At 38.6% G+C, this 20,483-nt stretch overlaps 1 protein-coding gene across 3 annotated transcripts in view; it reads right to left on the reverse strand.

The window, feature by feature from the left end:
* Positions 1 to 18,910: 18,910 nt before the first annotated feature.
* The window catches only part of RESF1 (retroelement silencing factor 1), a 35,432-nt gene continuing 33,859 nt past the window's right edge, over positions 18,911 to 20,483 (reverse strand). For all 3 annotated transcript variants that reach the window (XM_060166603.1, XM_060166604.1, XM_060166605.1), the window contains one exon: positions 18,911 to 19,647. In XM_060166603.1, the coding sequence (XP_060022586.1) occupies positions 19,481 to 19,647 (167 nt within the window). In that variant the 3' untranslated portion in view covers positions 18,911 to 19,480. The remainder of the gene's footprint in view (positions 19,648 to 20,483) is intronic.

Consider the following 20,483-nt stretch of genomic DNA (forward strand, 5'->3'; position numbering starts at 1 on the left):
CACTAATTATCAGAGAAATGCAAATCAAAACTACAGTGAGGTATCACCTCACACCAGTCAGAATGGCCATCATCAAAAAGTCTACAAACAATAAATGCTGGAGAGGGTGTGAAGAAAAGGGAACATTCCTACACTGCTGGTGGGAACGTAAACTGGTACAACCACTATGGAGAACAGTAAGGCGAGTCCTTGAAAAATTAAAAATAGAAATACCATATGACTCAGCAATCCCACTCCTGGGCATACATCCAGAGAAAACCATAATTCAAGAAGATACACACACCCCTGGGACTTCCCTGGTGGTCCAGTGAACAAGACTCCATGCTCCCAGGGCAGGGGCACAGGTTTGATCTGTGGTTGGGGAACTAGATTCCACATGCACGCCGCAACTAAAAAAAGATCCCATGTGCCACAACTAAAGATCCTGCATGCCACAACTAAGACCCAGTTCAGCCAAAATAAATAAATAAATAAATAAACATTACACAAAAAGATAAATGCACCCCAATGTTCACTGCAGCATTATTTACAATAGCCAAGAAATAGAAGCAACCTAAATGTCCAGTGACAGAGGAACAGAAAAAGAAAATGTGGTACATATACACAATAGAATATTACTCAGCCATAAAAAAGAACTCTTCCAAAAAACTGCAGAGGAAGGAACACTCCCAAACTCATTCTATGAGGCCACCATCACCCTGGTACCAAAACCAAATAAAGATACTACAAAAATAGAAAATTACAGACCAATATCACTGATGAACATAGATGCAAAAATCCTCAACAAAATACTACCAAACAGAATCCAGCAACACATTAAAAGGATCATACACCATGATCAAGTAGGATTTATCCCAAGGATACAAGGATTCTTCAATATATGCAAATCAATCAATGTGATACACCATATTAACAAACTGAAGAATAAAAACCATATGAACATCTAAACAGAAGCAGAAAAAGCTTTTGACAAAATTCAACACCTATTTACGATAAAAACTCTCCAGAAAGTGGGCATAGAGGGAATATACCTCAGCATAATAAAGGCCATATATGACAAACCCACAACAAACATTATTCTCAATGGTGAAAACTGAAAGCATTTCCTCTAAGATCAGGAACAAAACAAGGATGTCCACTCTTGCCACCATTATTCAACATAGTTTTCAAGGTCTTAGCCACAGCAATCAGAGAAGAAAAAGAAATAAAAGGAATCCAAATAGGAAAAGAAGTAAAACTGTCACTGTTTGCAGATGACATGATACTATACATAGAAAATCCTAAAGATGCCACCAGAAAACTACTAGAACTAATCAATGAATTTGGTAAGGTTGCAGGATACAAAATTAATGCACAGAAATCTCTTGCATTCCTATACACTAACAGCAAAAGATCAGAAAGAGAAATTAAGGAAACAATCCCATTCACCACTGCAACAAAAAGAATACAATACCTTGGAATAAATCTACCTAAGGAGGTAAAAGACCTGTACTCAGAAAACTATAAGACACTGATGAAAGGTATCAAAGATGACACCAACAGATGGAAAGATATATCATGTTGCTGGATTGGAAGAATCAATGATGTGAAAATGACTATACTACACAAGGCAATCTACAGATTCAATGCAATCCCTATCAAATTACCAATGGCATTTTTCACTGAACTAGAACAAAAAATCTTAAAATTTGTATAAAGACACAAAAGACCCTGAATAGCCAAAGCAATCTTGAGAAAAAAAACAAAACAAAACTGGAGCTGGAGGAATCAGACTCCTTGACTTCAAACTATACTACAAAGCTACGGTAATCAAGATAATATGGTACTGGCACAAAAACAGAAATATAGATCAATGGAACAGGATAGAAAGCCCAGAGATAAACCTATGCACCTATGGTCAACTAATCTATGACAAAGGAGTCAAGAATATACAGTGGAGTAAAGAGAGTCTCATCAATAAGTGGTGCTGAGAAAACTGGACAGCTACACAAAAGAGTGAAATCAGAACACTTCCTAACACCATACACAAAACTCCAAATGGATTAAAGACCTAACTGTAAGACCGGACACTATAAAACTCTTAGAGGAAAACAGGAAGAACACTCTTTGACATAAATCACAGCAAGATATTTATTGACCCACCTCCTAAAGTAAATAAAATAAAAACAAAAATAAACAAATGGGACCTAATGAAACTTAAAAGCTTTTGCACAGCAAAGGAAAGCATAAACAAGACAAAAAGACAACCCTCAGAAAGGGAGAAAATATTTGCAAAAGAATCAACAGACAAAGGATTAATCTCCAGAATATACAAACAGCACATGCAGCTCAATATCAAAAAAACAAACAATCCAATCCAAAAATGGGCAGAAGACCTAGACATTTCGCCAAAGAAGACATACAGATGGCCAAGAGGCACATGAAAAGATGCTCAACCACTAATTATTAGAGAAATGCAAATCAAACCCACAATGAGGTATCACCCCACACCAGTTAGAATAACATCTACAAACAATAAACGCTTGACAGGGTGTGGAGAAAAGGGAACACTCTTGCACTGTTGGTGGGAATGTAAATTCCCCCAAGCCACTATGGAAAACAGTATGGAGGTTCCTTAAAAAACTAAAAATAGAATTACCATATGACCCAGCAATCCCACTACTGGGCATATAGCCAGAGAAAACCATAATTCGAAAGACACATGCACCCCAATGTTCACTGCAGCACTATTTACAATAGCTAGGTCATAGAACCAATCTAAATGACCACTGACAGATGAATGGATAAAGAAGATGTGGTACATATACACAAAGGAATATTACTCAGCTATAAAAAGGAACAAAACTGGGTCATTTACAGAGACGTGGGTGGACCTAGAGACTGTCGTACAGAGTGAAGTAAGTCAAAAGAAAAACAAATATCATATATTAACGCATATATACGGAATCTAGAAAAATGGTACAGATGAGCTGGTTTGCAAGGCAGAAATAGAGACAAAGATGTAGAGAACAAACGTATGGACACCAAGGGGGAAAGGGGTGGGGTGGGATGAATTGGGAGATTGGGATTGACATATATACACTAATATGTATAAAATAGATGACTAATGAGAACCTGCTGTATAGCACAGGGAACTCCACTTCGTTGTACAGTAGAAATGAACACAACATTGTAAAACAACTATACCCTAATTAAAAAAAAAAAATGAAATAATGCCACTTGCAGCCACATGGCTGGAACTAGAGATTATCACACTGAATGAAGTAAGTCAGACAAAGAATGACAAATATCATATGATATCACTCATACGTGGAATCTAATTTTAAAAAAATGATAACAATGAACTTATTTATAAAACTAACACACTCAGATTTTGAAAACAAACTTATGGTTACTAAAGGGGAAACGTTGGGGGGGAGGGGATAAAGTAGGAGTTTGGGATTAACATATATACACTACTATATATAAAATGGGTAATCAAAAAGGACCTACTGTATAGCACAGGGAACTCTACTCAACATTCTGAAATAACCTGTATGGGAAAAGAAACTGAAAAAGAATGGATATATGTATATGTATAACTGAATCTCTTTGCTGTACACCTGAAACTAACACAACGTTGTAAATCAACTATACTCCAATAAAATTATTTTTTGAGAAAGTTAAAGTAAAAAAAGGTGTATCGGGCTTCCCTGGTGGCGCAGTGGTTGAGAATCTGCCTGCTAATGCAGGGACACGGGTTTGAGCCCTGGTCTGGGAGGATCCCACATGCTGCGGAGCAACTAGGCCCACCCATGAGCCACAAGTACTGAGCCTGCGCGTCTGGAGCCTGTGCTCCGCAACAAGAGAGGCCGCGATAGTGAGAGGCCCACACACCGTAATGAAGAGTGGCCCCCGCTTGCCACGACTAGAGAAAGCCCTCGCACAGAAACGAAGACCCAACACAGCAAAAATTAATTAATTAATTAATAAACTCCTACCCCCAACATCTAAAAAAACATTAGGTGAATCATTATTCAGACATGCTGATTTCTTAAAAAAAAAAAAAAAAAGGTGTATCAAAGCAGATAGGCAATCCCTACACAGTTTCTGCTGGTAACTTAGTCTTGGTTTTGGCTGTCCAGATTATGCCTGTTTGTAGCTGCTACACAGGTGAATGAACCAGTCCTCTCTCTCTCTGCTTCATATTTAATTACACTCAAGAATTTATTTTGCTCATAAAAGTTCTGTGGGGTTTTGCACTATTAGTAACTCAAAGGCTATTTAAAAGAGTTATTCTCTTTCTAGTGGTAGGATATAATGAGGTTGGTTGCAATAAGAATTCAGTTTTTACTAGTCACATGCCATACAAGTACCTCTGAATATTTATTTTTGAATAACCTCACTTTTAAACATGTTCTGACGCTTAAACATTTTCTGATTCAACAAGCGCTTCACATAAGTGCTACATGATGGATTCTTATATTTGTGGCTGTATTTCATGTCCTTGTTAATGTGCTAGTTTTTAATTAACATATCAGTTCTTTCATCTGTCTGTAGAGGAAGCAGAGAGGAGAGTGAAGAGCTCTGGAGTCAAGTCAGAGCTGGGCTTGAATCCTGGTTCTATTACTCACTTAACACAAGTTATCTAACCTTTTTAAGCCCAAATGTTCACTCCTCAATAGTCATTTACTTAGTCATAAAATAAATAATTATTAAGAAAATAGGGATTTCCCTGGTGAAGCAGTGGTTAAGAATCTGCCTGCCAATGCAGGGGACACAGGTTCAAGCCCTTGTCCAGGAAGATCCCACATGCCACAGAGCAAGTAAGCCTGTGTGTTACAACTACTGAGCCTGTGCTCTAGAATCCGCGAGCCACAAGTACTGAACCTGCGTGCCACAACTACTGAAGCCTGCGCACCTAGAGCCCGTGCTCTGCAACAAGAGAAGCCACCTCAACGAGAAGGCCGTGTACTGCAACAAAGAGTAGCTTCTGCTTGCTGCAACTAGAGAAAGCCCGTGTGCAGCAACGAAGACCCAAGGCATCCAAAAATAAAAATAAATTAAAAAAGAAAATAAGCTAGGAATTGGGTACACAATGATGAAGAAAACAAGTGTTTTCCTGTTTCACACTGGGGATAATGATATCTGCATCTCTAGGTGGTGTGTGTATTAAATAAGATAGTATGAGCGATAGATCGGCAGAGCACTTGACAAATCCTCAAAAAGTGAGGACCTCCTATGTACCTACAGACACTTGAGCAACTTTTATGTGCTGGCCTGTGCTGTCCAATTAGTGGCCGCAATTGGCTATTAAGAATCTGAAATGCGGCTTCTTTGGTGGTGCAGTGGTTAAGAATCCGCCTGCCAATGCAGGGGACATGGGTTCTAGTCCTGGCCCAGGAAGACCCTACATGCCGCGGAGCAACTAAGTCTGTGTGCCACAACTACTGAGCCTGTACTCTAGAGCTCGCGTGCCACAACTACTGAAGCCAGCATGCCTAGAGCCTGTGCTCCGCAACAAGAGAAGCCACTGCAATGAGAAGCCCATGCACCACAACGAAGAGTAGCCCCTGCTCTCCACAACCAGAGAAAGCCCATGCACAGCAACAAAGACCCAACACAGCCAAAAAAAAAAAAAAGAACCTGAAATGCTAATCTAAAATAGGATGCACTGTACATGTAAAATACACACCAGAATTCAAAATCTCAGTACCAAGAAAAAAAAAAGATGTAAAATATCTCATTAATAATTTTTATATCAATACATGATGACAATATCTTTTTTTTTTTGGCTACGCCATGCAGCATGTGGGATCTTCGTTACCTGACCAGGGATCAAACCCATGCCCTCTGCATTGGAAGTATGGAGTCTTAACCACTGGACCACCAGGGAAGTCCCCTGACAATACATTTTAAATATATTGACTTAGACAAAATATATTATTAAAATTAATTTCACGTTTCTTTTTAATGTGACAACTAGAAAAAAATTTAAAATTTTTAAAATTTATTTATTTATTATTATTATTTTTTTTTTTTTGCAGTATGCGGGCCTCTCACTGTTGTGGCCTCTCCCGTTGCGGAGCACAGGCTCCAGACGCGCAGGCTCAGCAGCCATGGCTCACTGGCCCAGCCGCTCTGCGGCATGTGGGATCTTCCCGGACCGGGGCATGAACCCGTGTCCCCTGCATCAGCAGGCGGACTCTCAACCACTGCACCACCAGGGAAGCCCTATTTTTATTTTTGGCTGCGTTGGGTCTTCGTTGCTGTGTGCAGGCTTTCTCTAGTTGTGGAGAGCAGGGGCTACTCTTCATTGCGGTGTGTGGGCTTCTCATTGCAGTGGCTTGTCTTGTTGCGGAGCACGGGCTCTCAGGGAAGGGGCTCCAGTCGTTGTGGCATGCAGGCTCAGCAGTGGTGGCTCGTGGGCTCTAGAGTGCAGGCTGAGTAGTTGTGGCGCATGGGCTTTGTTGCTCCATGGCATGTGGGATATTCCCGGACCATGGATTGAACCCATGTCCCCAGCACTGACAGGCAGATTCTTAACCACTGCACCACCAGGGAAGTCCCAACAACTAGAAAATTTAACATTACATATGTGGCTCACATTTCATTTCTACTGAACAGCACTGTGCTAGACAATAGGCACTATAAGACAAATATAACTAATTCAGGGTCCCTGCACTCAAGGAGCTCCTAATTTCTCCAGGAATTGAGAGTAATTGTAATATAATACAATGAGCACTCCTACAGCAGTAGAAAACTCAGCAAGCTGGTACTGTACAAAGAAAGAAGCAATGGGAGAGAATGGCATGGAAAGCAGTGCAGAAAGAGGTCTAACCCTAAAAGAAAACTGACTTTAGGGAATGGCATTTAATGAGGTTCTTTGCAGCCCCATGGATGATTTGACTGATGCTAGCAGAGTTTCCAAAGCCTCTTCAATACCAGTGGAATTTAGACACAGTGGCTATATGTGAAGTGCACACAGTGTGGTAATAGTACTGCCCAACTGCAGCAATTCCATGCGACTGGATCATTGAAAGGGTTCCTGTGACTTCGCAGGATATACTTAAGTAATTTTAAAATAAAAGTATGTAGTACAGCATAAGAAAAAAAGCATAGACAGCCATAGAGAAATCTGAGGCTTCTGGACACAGCTCCCAGGGCCCTTTCTTAGTCTTTGGACTATGAACCACCAAGACAGGAGTGAGATACTGCAATATCAGGGATGCCGAGGCACAAGTCTACCCAGGGGTCTTTTATACTCTGCACCAGGTAGCTAAAACCCGTCTAGGCAACTGGTTAACCAGGTGTATCACTGTCTATCCTTATCTTGGCCAAGGAGCCTGACTTCCAGGCTTCCCTAGAATAAGCATAGAGCTACTCGAATCAAACAGAAAGTTCATATGTCCATTCAGGCCTTCCATTCCCATATGAAGAAGGAACAATTTAGGATTTAATTTAGGAAAAGACTGTTAGGCAGCTTCCAGGATGGTCCCTAGTGATCCCTACCCCTTCATATTTATACCCTTGGATTACCCCCTCACCTTGAGTGTAGGCTGGACCTTCGTGACTCACTGCTAACAAACAGAATATAGCACAAATGATAGGATGTCACTTCTGAGATCGTCACAAAAAGATTGTGACTTTCATCCTGCCTCTTTCTCACACTCATGTTCTATCACTTTGAGGAAAGTCAGCTGCCTTATGAAGAGACCTGCACCGCAAAGAATTGAAAGAGGCTCCAGGCCAATGCCTGTAAGGAACTGAAGCCCTCAGTCTAACAGTTTGAGAAGCCTGAATCCTGCCAAGAATCACGAGTGAACTTGGAATTGGATCCTTCCAAGTCAAGCCTTCAGATGAGAACACGATCCCAGCCAACACCTTGACTGCAGCCTTATGACAGACCTGGAAGAGGAGCACCCAGTCAAGCCACATCAGACTTCTGACCCACAGGAACTGTGACATAGTAAGTGCTTGTTGTTTCAAGCCCTAAACTATGACAATAACGGATACAGGGATCTAACAATGAGCTTCATTCTGCAACAGGAGAAGCACATGATGATAGTATATTCCAAATATACGAAGTTGGTAGGTGGTACTAAGTCAGAAATGAAGAAAAGGGAGGCAGTAAGCAAAGTTAAGGTCACACTGACACAGGAAGAAGTTACGACAGAAAAAGCACAAGGCCACTAGAAATTTTAAGTGCAAAGCCAAATACAAGTAGAAGCTGAAGGGCAGTCTGTGTGAGTCCTGTGCTGGGATTACTTAGAACTCATATGCTGGAAAATTATTCCAGTACTTCTATTCATGGAGAAAGGGCAGGTGTTGATATGCATCATGTAATGGAAATGCTCCTTGGTAACTGTGCTGTAATTGTTGATTTTAGTATTTGGGGTCAAATTATAAGTTGTTTGATGATTATATTAATTCTTAGGTAAACTTAAAAGCTGTTTGACCTTAAGTTAATTTTCTGTAGCTCAATGTTCTCATATGTATAAAACAAGGACAATGTAACTTCCTGGTTTACTGTGAATATTAACTTATCATTAATGAGAGGAAATGAGTAAGGGTTAATTAATAAAGGGTGTACTTGAATCTGAAGAGAAAAATTAACTATCCACACATTTTGTTTCCTACAAGATCCTTTGAAGCATCTAAAAGGAACTGAACTGAGTTAAGATAATTCTCACCAAGCCTAACTTGATATTTTGCTCAGGCCACGCAACCATGAGTAAGTATAGGATTTACATTTGCTATTTTGATGTCCTAAAAATAGAGTTTGGACCCCAAGAAATTATAGTATTACAAGGTAGGAGCCACATTTTGGATATGTAGTTCAAAGCAAGCAGAGCATGCAAATTCCCAGTGACCAATGGAATGTAACATACCTAAAATGCAGCTGTGATGGCAGCAGTTCACTGATCACTGGGTCCCCACAATTTCAACAGCCTGGAATCTCAAGCAAACCATCAACTTGGAGTTGATCAACAGAGAGATCAGAGAATAAAAGACAGCAGGAAAGCAACTAAAAGGACTTAGAAGAAAAGGAAAGGCTAAATTTCCTTTCCTTCCCTTCTAACTCTTTCCATTAAGGTCAATAGTCCAGGTTTCTGGCTATTTTTTTAAAAAATTCTATTATCTCATAGACAAATCTATTCTACTTAGGCAAAGCAAAAGTTAGGATAAATTATAAAAATCTCATATTAAACCACAGACATTCCTTCCATTAAAATTTATCCTGAAATACCATCTATGAAAATAATGCTGCTGGGAAGATGGTGCCCTGGGTACAAGTTCATGACTCCATTCCTTTCTAGAATCTATACTGGGTGACTCAACCACAAAGAGGTTAGGGTTAACTCATTTAAGATTGTTGCCTTCCATCATGGCCTGCAAGAAAAGGAGATGGCCATTGCAAAAGCTCCATTGAAACTGGCCACATGCTTAACACAATCAATCCTCAGTCCCAAGACACCTGTTCCCACAGGCAAGGCAGACCTCTCCACCCACTCAGTGGCACCTACACCATGGCACAATCCAGAAACAAGATTCCTCCCTCTTCTTCTCCCTTATCCAATCCACCATCAAGTCCTATTGGCTCTCCCTCCAGAACAATGTCACCATTCAGATGGATATTTTCACTCTATATTTCTCCTCTAAAATTAGTCTTATTATCACTTTCTTTCTGTGGTCAGTTCTTTACATGGATGTCTACTGATTTGTTTGATCTTTCACTCTTGCATCTCACTTTCTATTTTTTATTCCCTTCTTCCTGAAGGACCTCTTCTTTGATCCTTTCTTTCATTGAGGGTTTATTTGTCTTTTTCATATTATGCATAAAGGAATATTCTACACACAATTGCCCAGAGCCTCAAACACTTGAAAGACCGAATTTCTTTTTACTAATTTTAAGTCAAAGCAGTCTTCTTTCATTCGCTGCTGAAATTAACCACTGAAATTAGATGTTATAAAATCTTCATTGGTACCTGTAAGGTGCAAGCCTCAACAAGTAAACACCATGCCTAAAGTGAAAACATTAACTATTAAAAAATTAAACAATAATGATAGCAGCCAATTCAACATTGTTAAATATACATGTGCAACTCTAAATGACTTATCTGATTTAAGTATTTGAAATTTAATGTTGACTTTTTGGTAATAAGGCAAGACTGAACATATCCACCTAATTGTGCTTGTGCCTCAGTGGTTAAGGTGCTTGAATCACCACTTTAACACTGAGATTTTTTTTTACAATCTTAAAAACTGAGGAAACTCAGAATATACTTATCAAAATTTATTCCATGAGAAATTGAAACACATTTTTAAAGCATTTTTCATTTAAAATTAAACCCATTATGGGACTTCCCTGGCGGTCCAGTGGTTAAGACTCAATGCTTTTAGTGCAGGGGGAGGGGGTTCCATCCCTGGTCAGAGAATTAAGATCCCACATGCCATGTGGTGTGGCCAAAAAAAAAAATTTTTTTAATGAAAAATAATTATCAAAACATTTGATAAAAGTCTACCATTGGTTCTACATTTTTGCAAATTTCTAATATCTAAGTTTATGGTGGACCCCTGAATTCTTTTTGTTACATCTTTATTGGAGTATAATTGCTTTACAATGCTGTGTTAGTTTATGCTGTACAACAATGTGAATCAGCTATATGTATACATATATCCCCATATCCCCTCCCTCTTGAGCCTACCCTCCCTATCCTACCCCTCTAGGTCATCACAAAGCACTGAGCTGAATTCTTACTTGTGCCTTCTGTTGTTGAGCTATGTTGTCTTGAAGTATGTCAAAAAAAAAATCCGATCTCACATACAGATATACTTTTTATGTGAACAAAGAGTGTGTTCATAGCCTTTTCAGATAATCATGCATTATTCTTCTTTGATACCGTGCCAAAAGTTGACAAGCAATTGTTTCCTGAAGATTTAGTTGCAATGTAGAAGCTGTCACCACAAAGAAATTTTCAGTTTTATTAAAATCCATTGGTCTACGTGGCATTTTGAAAGGATCTCTTATCTCTTCACACTGGTCATCAGAAATATTGGTTCACTAAGGTATACAGATCTTCCAAATATTGACACTTCTTACCACACAACATCAAAAATAATTGTGTTCATTAATATTCTCATTGAGTTGACTAGAGATCCAGGTAATGGGATGCTATCAAGCTCAGTGTCTTGGATACAAAATTTCCAAAATCCTAATTTCTCTTCAAAAGCTCAAATTATCATTGACAACAAGTATTTTTATTCCCCTTGAAATATCAGGATGACATAGTTCAAGACAAACGTGTCCATGATTCCTTCAAGTAAATATGATGTTCCATGGGACTACTTCTCAATGACCATCACACAACCATTGCTTCTGTATCTCTCTTGGTTCAAATCATTTGGGAATGCATACATTTCTTTATGTGTACCTGCTAGTTCATCACTTAGGATATTTAAAAGATGTATATTCAGGGGTTGAGATTTAACAACATAAACAACTTTCACCACTTTGTCAAAGACATTCTTAAGGGAGACTTTTTTTTTAATTGAAAGATTCCAGCACTAAAGAACACAATGACCATTTTTCTAAAATGGTGGAGTAGAAGGATGTGTCCTTACCCCTTCTTACAAGAATCACAACTAACTGCTGAACAACCATCAATAAAAAAACGCTGGAACCTACCAAAAAAAGATACCCTACATCCAATGACAACAGAGAGGCCACAACGAGAGGGCAGGTGGGGTGCAATCACAATAAAATCAAATCCCATACGCACCAGGTGGGCGACCCACAAACTGGAAAACAATTATACCACAGAAGATCTCCCACTAGAGTGAAAGTTTTGAGCCCCAAGTCAGGCTTCCCAGCCTCAGGGTCCTGCAACAGGAGGAGGGGTACCCAGATAATCTGGCTTTGAAGGCCACTGGGATTTGACTGCAGGACTTCCACAGGACTAGGGGAAACAGAAACTCCACTCTTAAAGGGCACACACAAAGTCTTGCACACATAGGATCCAGGGGAGAAAAAGCAGTGCCAGACTTACCTGCTAGTATTGGAAGGTCTCCTGCAGAGGTGGGGGGTGGCTGTGGCTCACTGAGGGGACAAAGACATTGGCAGCACCAGTTCTGGGAAGTACTAACTGTGTGAGCCCTCCCAGAGGCCACCATTAGTCCCACCAGCCTGTAGGCTCCAATGCTGGGTTGCTCAGACCTAATAACCAAATGGGAGGGAACACAGCCCCACCCATCAGCAGACAAGCAGATTAAAGTTCTACTGAGCACTGCCCAGTCCAGAGGGACAAGACCCAGCTCTATCCAACACCAGTCCCTCCCATCAGGAATCTTGCACAAGTCTCTTAGATAGCCTCATTCACCAGAGGGCAGACAGCAGAAGCAAGAACTTCAGTCCTACAGCCTGTGGAACAAAAACCACAATCACAGAAAGTTTGACAAAATGAAATGGTAGAGGTTTACATCCCAAATGAAGGAACGAGATAAAATCCCAGAACTAAGTGAACAGGAGATAGGCAATCTTCTGGAAAAAGAATTCAGAATAATGAGAGTGAAGATGATCCAGGACCACGGAAAAGAATGGAGGCAAAGATCGAGAAGATGCAAGAAATGTTTAACAAAGACCTAGAAGAACTAAAGAACAAACAAACAGAGAGGAACAATACAATAACTGAAATGAAAAATATACTAGAAGGAATCAAAAGCAGAATAACTGAGACAGAAGAATGGATAAGTGACCTGGAAGACAGAATGCGGGAAATCACTGCCATGGAACAGAATAAAGAAGAAAAGAAATGAAAACAGTCTAAGAGCACTATGGGACAACATTAAATGCACCAACAGGGACTTCCCTGGTGGTCCAGTGGGTAAGACTCTGCGCTCACAATGCAGGGCCCCTGGGTTTGATCCATGGTCAGGGAACTAGATCCCGCATGCATGCCATGCAACTAAGATTTTACATGCCACAACTAAGAAGTCTGCATGCGATAAATATGAAGTCTACATGCCACAACTAAAGATCCCACGTGCTGCAACTAAGACCTGGTGCAACCAAAATAAATGAATAAATATTTTTTAAAAAATGCACCAACATTCTCATTATAGGAGTCCCAGAAGGAGAAGAGAAAAAGAACATGAGAAAATATCTGAAGAGATAATAGCTGAAAATTCCCCTAACATGGGAAAGGAAACAGTCACCCAAGTCCAGAAAGTGCAGAGTCCCAGGCAGGATAAACCCAAGGAGGAACACGCTGAGACACATACTAATCAAATTTACAAAAACTAAAGAAAATGAAAAAGTATTAAAAGCAACAGAAAAATGACAAATAACATACAAGGGAACTCCCATAAGGTTATCAGCTGATTTCTCAGCACAGACTCTGCAGGCCAGAAAGAAGGGATTGGCACAATATATTTTAAGTGATGAAAGGGAAGAACCTACAACCAAGAATACTCTACCCAGCAAGGCTCTCATTCAGATATGATGGAGAAATAAAAAACATTACAGACAAGCAAAAGCTAAAGAGAATTCAGCACCACAAGAGCAGCTTTGCAACAAATGCTAAAGGAACTCCTCTAGGTGAGAAAGAGAGACCAGCAACTTAAAACAACCTGAACATATAGACTGCTATATCAAAACCACATGGGAATAGCAAACCCAAGAACTACAATGCACACATACACACACACACAAGCAACCCAAAGACAACACTAAAGATGGTCATCAAACCACAGAAGAGAACAAAAGATGAAGGGAAGAAAAAAGACCTACAAAAACAAACCCAAAACAATTAAGAAAATGACAATAGGAACATACATATCAATAATTACCTTAAATGTAAACAGATTAAATGCGCCAACCAAAAGACAGACTGGCTGAATGGATACAAAAACAATACCCGTATATATATGCTGTCTACAAGAGGCCCACTTCAGACTTACTGACACATACAAACTGAAAGAGAGGGGATGAGAAGGTATTCCATGCAAATGGAAATCGAAAGAAAGTGGGAGTAGCAATACTCATATCAGACAAAATAGATGTTAAAATAAAGACTGTTATAAGAGACAAACAAGGACACTACAAAATGATAAAGGGATAATCCAAGAAGATGATACGATTGTAAATATGTATGTACCCAATAGGAGCACTTCAATACATAAGGCAAATACTAACAGCCATAAAGGGAGAAATCGACAGTAACACAATAATATTAGTGGACTTTAACATCCCACTTACACCAATGGACAGACAATCCAGACAGAAAATCAATAAGGAAACACAGGCCTGAAATGACACATTAGATCAGATGGACTTAATTGATATTTATAGAGCATTCCATCCAAAAGCAGCAGAATACACATTCTTCTCAAGTGCACATGGAACATTCTCCAGGATTGACCACATGCTGGGGCACAAAGCAAGCCTTGGTAAATTTAAGAAAATTAAAATCATATCAAGCATCTTTTCTGACCACAACGCTATGAGATTAGAAATAAACTACAGGAAAAAAACGATAAAAAACACAAACACGTGGAGGCTAAACAATAGGCTACTAAACAACCCATGGATTACTGAAAAAAATCAAAAGGAAAATCAAAAAATACCTACAGACAAATAAAAATGAAAGTACAATGATCCAAAATCTATTGGATGCAGCAAAAGCAGTTCTAAGAGGAAAGTTTATAGCAGTACAACCTTACCTCAGGAAACAAGAAAAATCTCAAATAAACAACCTAACCTTACATCTAAAGCAACAAGAGAAAGAAAAACAAACAAAATCTAGTTACTAGAAGGAAAGAAATCAAAGATCAGAGAAATAAATGAAATAGAGACAAAGAAAACAACAGCAAATTTCAATGAAACTAAAAAGCTGGTTCTGGGACAAGACTCCATGCTCACAATGCAGGGGGCCCGGGTCCGATCCCTGGTCAGGGAACTAGATCCCACATGCCGCAACTAAGAGTTCGCATGCCACAACTAATGAGCCTGCACGCAGCAACAAAAATCCTGCACACGCCAAGATCCTGCATGCCACAAGTATGACCCGATGCAGTCAAATAAATTTTTTTAACTAACTAAATAAAAGCTGGTTCTTTGAAAAGATAAACAAATTGATAAACCTTTAGCCAGACTCAAGAAAAAAAAGGGAGAGGACTCAAATCAAGAAAAAGGAAAAATTACAACTGACACCATAGAAATACAAAGAATCATAAGAGACTAATACAAGCAACTGTATGCCAATAAAATGGACAACCTGGAAGAAATGGCCAAATTCTTTGAAAGGTACAATCTCCCAAGACTGAACCAGGAAGAAATAGAAAATATGAACAGACCAATAACAAGCACAGAAATTGAGACTGTGATTAAAAAGCACCCAATAAACAAGTCAAGGACCTGATGGCTTCACAGGTGAATTCTATCAAACATTTAGAGAAGAGCTAACACCTATCCTTCCGAAACTGTTCCAAAAAATTGCAGAGGAAGGAACACTCCCAAACTCATTCTATGAGGTCACCATCACCCTGATACCAAAACCAGAAAAAGATAACACAAAAAAAGAAAATTACAGGCCAATTATCACTGATGAACATAGATGCAAAAATCCTCAACAAAATACCAGCAATCCAAATCCAACAGTACATTAAAAATATCATATACCATGATTAAGTGGGATTTATCGCAGGGATGCAAGGATTTTTCAATATCCACAAATCAGTGTGATACACCACATCAACAAATTGAAGAATAAAATCCATACGATCATCTTGATAGATGCAGAAAAAGCTTTTGACAAAATTCAACACCCATTTATGATAAAAACTCTCCAGAAAGTGAGGGAAGCTACCTCAACATAATAAAGTCCATATAAGACAAACCTACAGCTAACACCATACTCAACAGTAAAAAGCTGAAAGCATTTCCTCTAAGATCAGGAACAAGACAAGGATGTCCACTCTTGCCACTTTTATTCAACATAGTTTTGGAAGGCCTAGTGACGGCAATCAGAGAAGAAAAAGAAATAAAAGGAATTCAAATTGTAAAACAAGTAAAACTGTCACTGTTTCCACGTGACATGACACCATACATAGAGAATCCTAAAGATACTACCAGAAAACTACTGGGCTCATCAATGAATTTGGTAAAGTTGCCGGTTTCAAAAGTAATACACAGAAATCTGTTGCATTTCTATACACTAACAACACCCCATTTACCACTGCATCAAACAGAATAAAATACTGATACCTAGGAATAACCCTACCTAAGGAGACAAAAGACTTGTACTCTGAAAACTATAAGACACTGATGAAAGGAATCAAAGATGACACAGATGGAAAGATATATCATGTTGGATTGGAAGAATCAATAATGTGAAAATGACTATACTACACAAGTCAATCTACAGATTCAAGGCAATCCCTATCAAATTACCAATGGCATTTTTCACCAAACTAGAACAAAAAATCTTTTTTTAAAAATAAATTTATTAATTTTATTTATTTATTTTTGGCTGAGTTGGGTCTTCCTTGCTGCGCGTGGGCTTTCTCTAGTTGCAGTGAGCGGGGGCTACTCTTCTTTGCAGTGGGCGGGCTTCTCTTGTTGCGGAGTATGGGCTCTAGGCACGCGAGCTTCAGTAGTTGTGGCTCACGGGCTTAGTTGCTCCACGGCATCTTCTCGGACCAGGGATCAAACCTATGTCTCCTGCATTGGCAGGCAGATTCTCAAGCACTGCACCACCAGGGAAGCCCAGAACAAATTAAAATTTGTATGGAGACACAAAAGACCCCAAATAGCCAAAGCGATCTTGAAATAGAAAAATGGAGCTGGAGGAATCAGGTTCCCTGACTTCACGCTATACTACAAAGCTATAGTCATCAAAACAGTATGGTACTGGCACAAAAACAGAAATATAGATTAATGGGTCCATTGATAGAAAGAGATTAGAAAGTCCAGAAATAAGCCCAGGCACCTATGGTCAATCTATGACAAAGGAAGCAAGATTATGCAATGGTGGAAAGGCAGCCTCTTCAACAAATGGTGCTGGGAAAACAGGGCAACTACATGTAAAAAAATGAAATTAGAACATTCTTTAACACGATACACAAAAATAAACTCAAAATGGATCAAAGACCTAAATGTAAGACCAGACACTATAAAACTCTTAGAGGAAAACATACTCAGAACAATCTGACATAAATCACAGCAATATCTTCTTTGATCCACCTCCTAGAGTAATGAAAATAAAAATAAACAAATGGAACCTAATTAAACTTAAAAGCTTCTGCAGAGCAAAGCAAACCATAAACAGAACGAAAAGACAACCTGCAGAATGGACAAAAATATTTGCAAATGAAGTGACCAACAAGGGAATAGTCTCCAAAATTTACAAGCAGCTCATGCGGCTTAATATCATCAAAACAAACAACCCAATCAAAAAATGGGCAGAAGACCTAAATAGACATTTCTCCAAAGAAGACATACAGATGGCCAAGAGGCACATGAAAAGATGTTTAACATTGCTAATTATTAGAGAAATGCAAATCAAAACTACAATGAGACATCACCTCACACCAGTCAAAATGGCTATCATCAAAAAATCTACAAACAATAAATGCTGGAGAGGGTGTGGAGAGAAGGGAACCCTCTTGCACCGTTGGTGGGAATGTGAATTGGTGAAGCCATTATGGAGAACAGTATGGAGGTTCCTTAAAAATCTAAAAATAGAGCTACCATATGATCCTGCAGTCCCACTCCAGGGCATGTATCTGGAGAAACACATGGTCAGAATGGGTACGTGCACGCCAATGTTCATTGCAGCATTGTTTACAATAGCCAAGATATGGAAGCAACCTGAATGTCCATCAACAGAGGAATGGATAAAGGAAAATGTGGTACACATATACAATGGAATATTACTCAGTAATTAAAAACAATGAAATAATGTCATTTGCAGCAACATGGATGGACCTAGAGATTGTTATGCTGAGTGAAATTAAGTCAGACTGAGTGAAGTAAGAGAAATATCGTATGTTACTGCTTATATGTGGAATTTAAAAAGAACTGATACAAATGAACTTATTTAAAAAACAGAAACAGACTAACAGACTTAGGGAATGAACTTATGGTTGCCAGGGGGGAAGGGATAGTTAGGGAGTTTGGGATTGGCATGTACACACTGCTATATTTTAAATGGATAACCAAACACAACATTGTAAAGCCACTATACACCCCAATAAAAATATGGATAACCAAGGACCTACTGTATAGCACAGGGAACTCTGCTCAATGTTATTTAAAAACCTAAATGGGAAAAAAATTTGAAGAAGTATAGATACATGTATAACTGAATCAGTTCGTTGTACAACTGAAACTATCACAACACTGTTAATCAACTATACTCCAATGTAAAATAAAGTTAAAAAAAAAAAAAGAACACAATGACCAATATAATGACCACTAATATTCATAGTTTGGAACCATTGCATTGACTCGACCGGTGCTATGGTGCCAGTTCTACCAACCATTGCTTTTCTAACTGATCCTTCTACTGACATTGCTCAGGATGAGCACAATGGCTTTTCCTATGGAAGCATGCTATTTAATATTTTGAGAAGCCCAGTCTTCTCAAGTCTTCAGAATGTATTTTTAAAACTTGTGATAAAATATACATAAGAGTTTACTATAGTTTTAACATGTGTGAACTATGTAGCATTAAGATTTTATGAAAACAACACATATTTTGCCTTCCTTGCAATTTCCTGAACCTAGTAAATTTTTGCTCTTCTAATGAATGAACCTGAAAATATTTACTTGTGACAGCTTAATTAACATTTCTCCTTTTAAAAACACCTTTCTAAAATGTGCTCTGTTGTGAGGGCAGGAAATCAAAAACAAATCAAACTGTTTCGGATATACTTTTTAAAAAATAAATGTTTATTTCAAGTATGAAAAGTAATGTTTAGATGTTATCCAAAAATTATGTTCAGTTTAACAAGTATAAAACAAGACTCCGACAAAAAGTTTACAATTCAGTATAAAATACTTAAGAATATACTTTGACATTCACAGTGAGGTTTCTGAAAAATAAATTTTGCTAATAAGTTTTAGAAACAAAAATACAGTCCCAGAGGAAATAAGTCCTTAAGTAATGCACAGGTCTCCCTTAGGATGGATAGTTAGCATTTCAAAACAAGATTTGTATAATTCATTTTAAAATAATGGTAAACTTGGTTCAATAATGTCAGAATTCATGGTTTCCCTGACAAATACCATCTATTTCTTATGCCTGCTACCCACAAATAAGGTTCTCAAGCCAATTTAATTAAGTAACTTCAATGATATACATAACCTAAAATGGTAACCAAACTCTGAGAAATTTTATCACGGCAATCTGAGTATTTCCAGAAAAATAATTTGAACAGAAAGTGACAGAAATTTTCTTGTGGCAATTAGAGAACCATCAGAAGAATTAAAGTCTGAAAATTATTCTAAAGGACTGCTACCAAGACTTCTGCTTCTCTTCTCCATGTACATCTTTTTGTAGGTTTGAAACATTGCTTTTGAATCTTTTACTGGGTTTTGTAGTGTCTCAAATCCATCTGCACTGAAACTTCTCTTGGAGAGTCTTGAATTAGCCAAAACATTATCATCTAAGGAAACAAAAATTTTATTTACTTTATTACTCTTAATGTTAGTGACTAGTATACAATCAATATAAATTGAAACGGAAAACATGCGTTGTTCTCTGGGATAAAAAATTAGGGAAAGAGCTAAGTGTGACAAACTATGGCTCTTTACCTACAGAATTATAAAGTAAATACACAGGACATCTTGCCTCTCCTTTGGGGGCTGTTTTCTAACATCACCCCCATCTTTACTGCCCAGGGCTATTCTGCTCTACCTGTACGCTTGCCCAATAAAAACTCATTATTTGCATACTATTATGAACGTGACTTTCTTAACAGCCATTTAAACTAGCAATATAAAAAGCACAAACGCAAGCCAGTTACAAAGAGTAAATGGAAGGTACAGCTTGCATATTCTGGCCTTGTTATGCACTAGGTGTTCTAAGAAATATCTGTATTTTTCTGTTTCTTTAGACTATTTCAGTGCTGTTATTAGCCTCACTATCCCTTTTTTTTGATGGGCCCAGCCAGCTTTCCCTTTTTCTGTGTATTTCTAGATGTGCCTCTATATCTCAGAAGCTGTTCCAATTCTGAATTCCCGTACTTCACATTCCTGCTGTAGCCACTCCTTTCTGAGTAAGTTTTCTTGTACCTTTTTCTGCCTGGGTGGGTCAAGCACTCTGTCCTCTTCTTTATTTTTTTTGCTAACAGAGGCCGGCTACTCTTAATTCTTTATCTGTTTCAAATTCCTCTCCGTGCACATCAGCTTTCTGTTATGCATGCTGATACCTGAGGTGCAGCTCTAAGCTGCTTTCCGCTGGATTCTGTCACCTCCTCTTCTTCTACCTCACCCTGACAGC

This window comes from Lagenorhynchus albirostris, chromosome 11, assembly GCF_949774975.1.
Source record: "Lagenorhynchus albirostris chromosome 11, mLagAlb1.1, whole genome shotgun sequence".
Lineage (NCBI taxonomy): Eukaryota > Metazoa > Chordata > Mammalia > Artiodactyla > Delphinidae > Lagenorhynchus > Lagenorhynchus albirostris.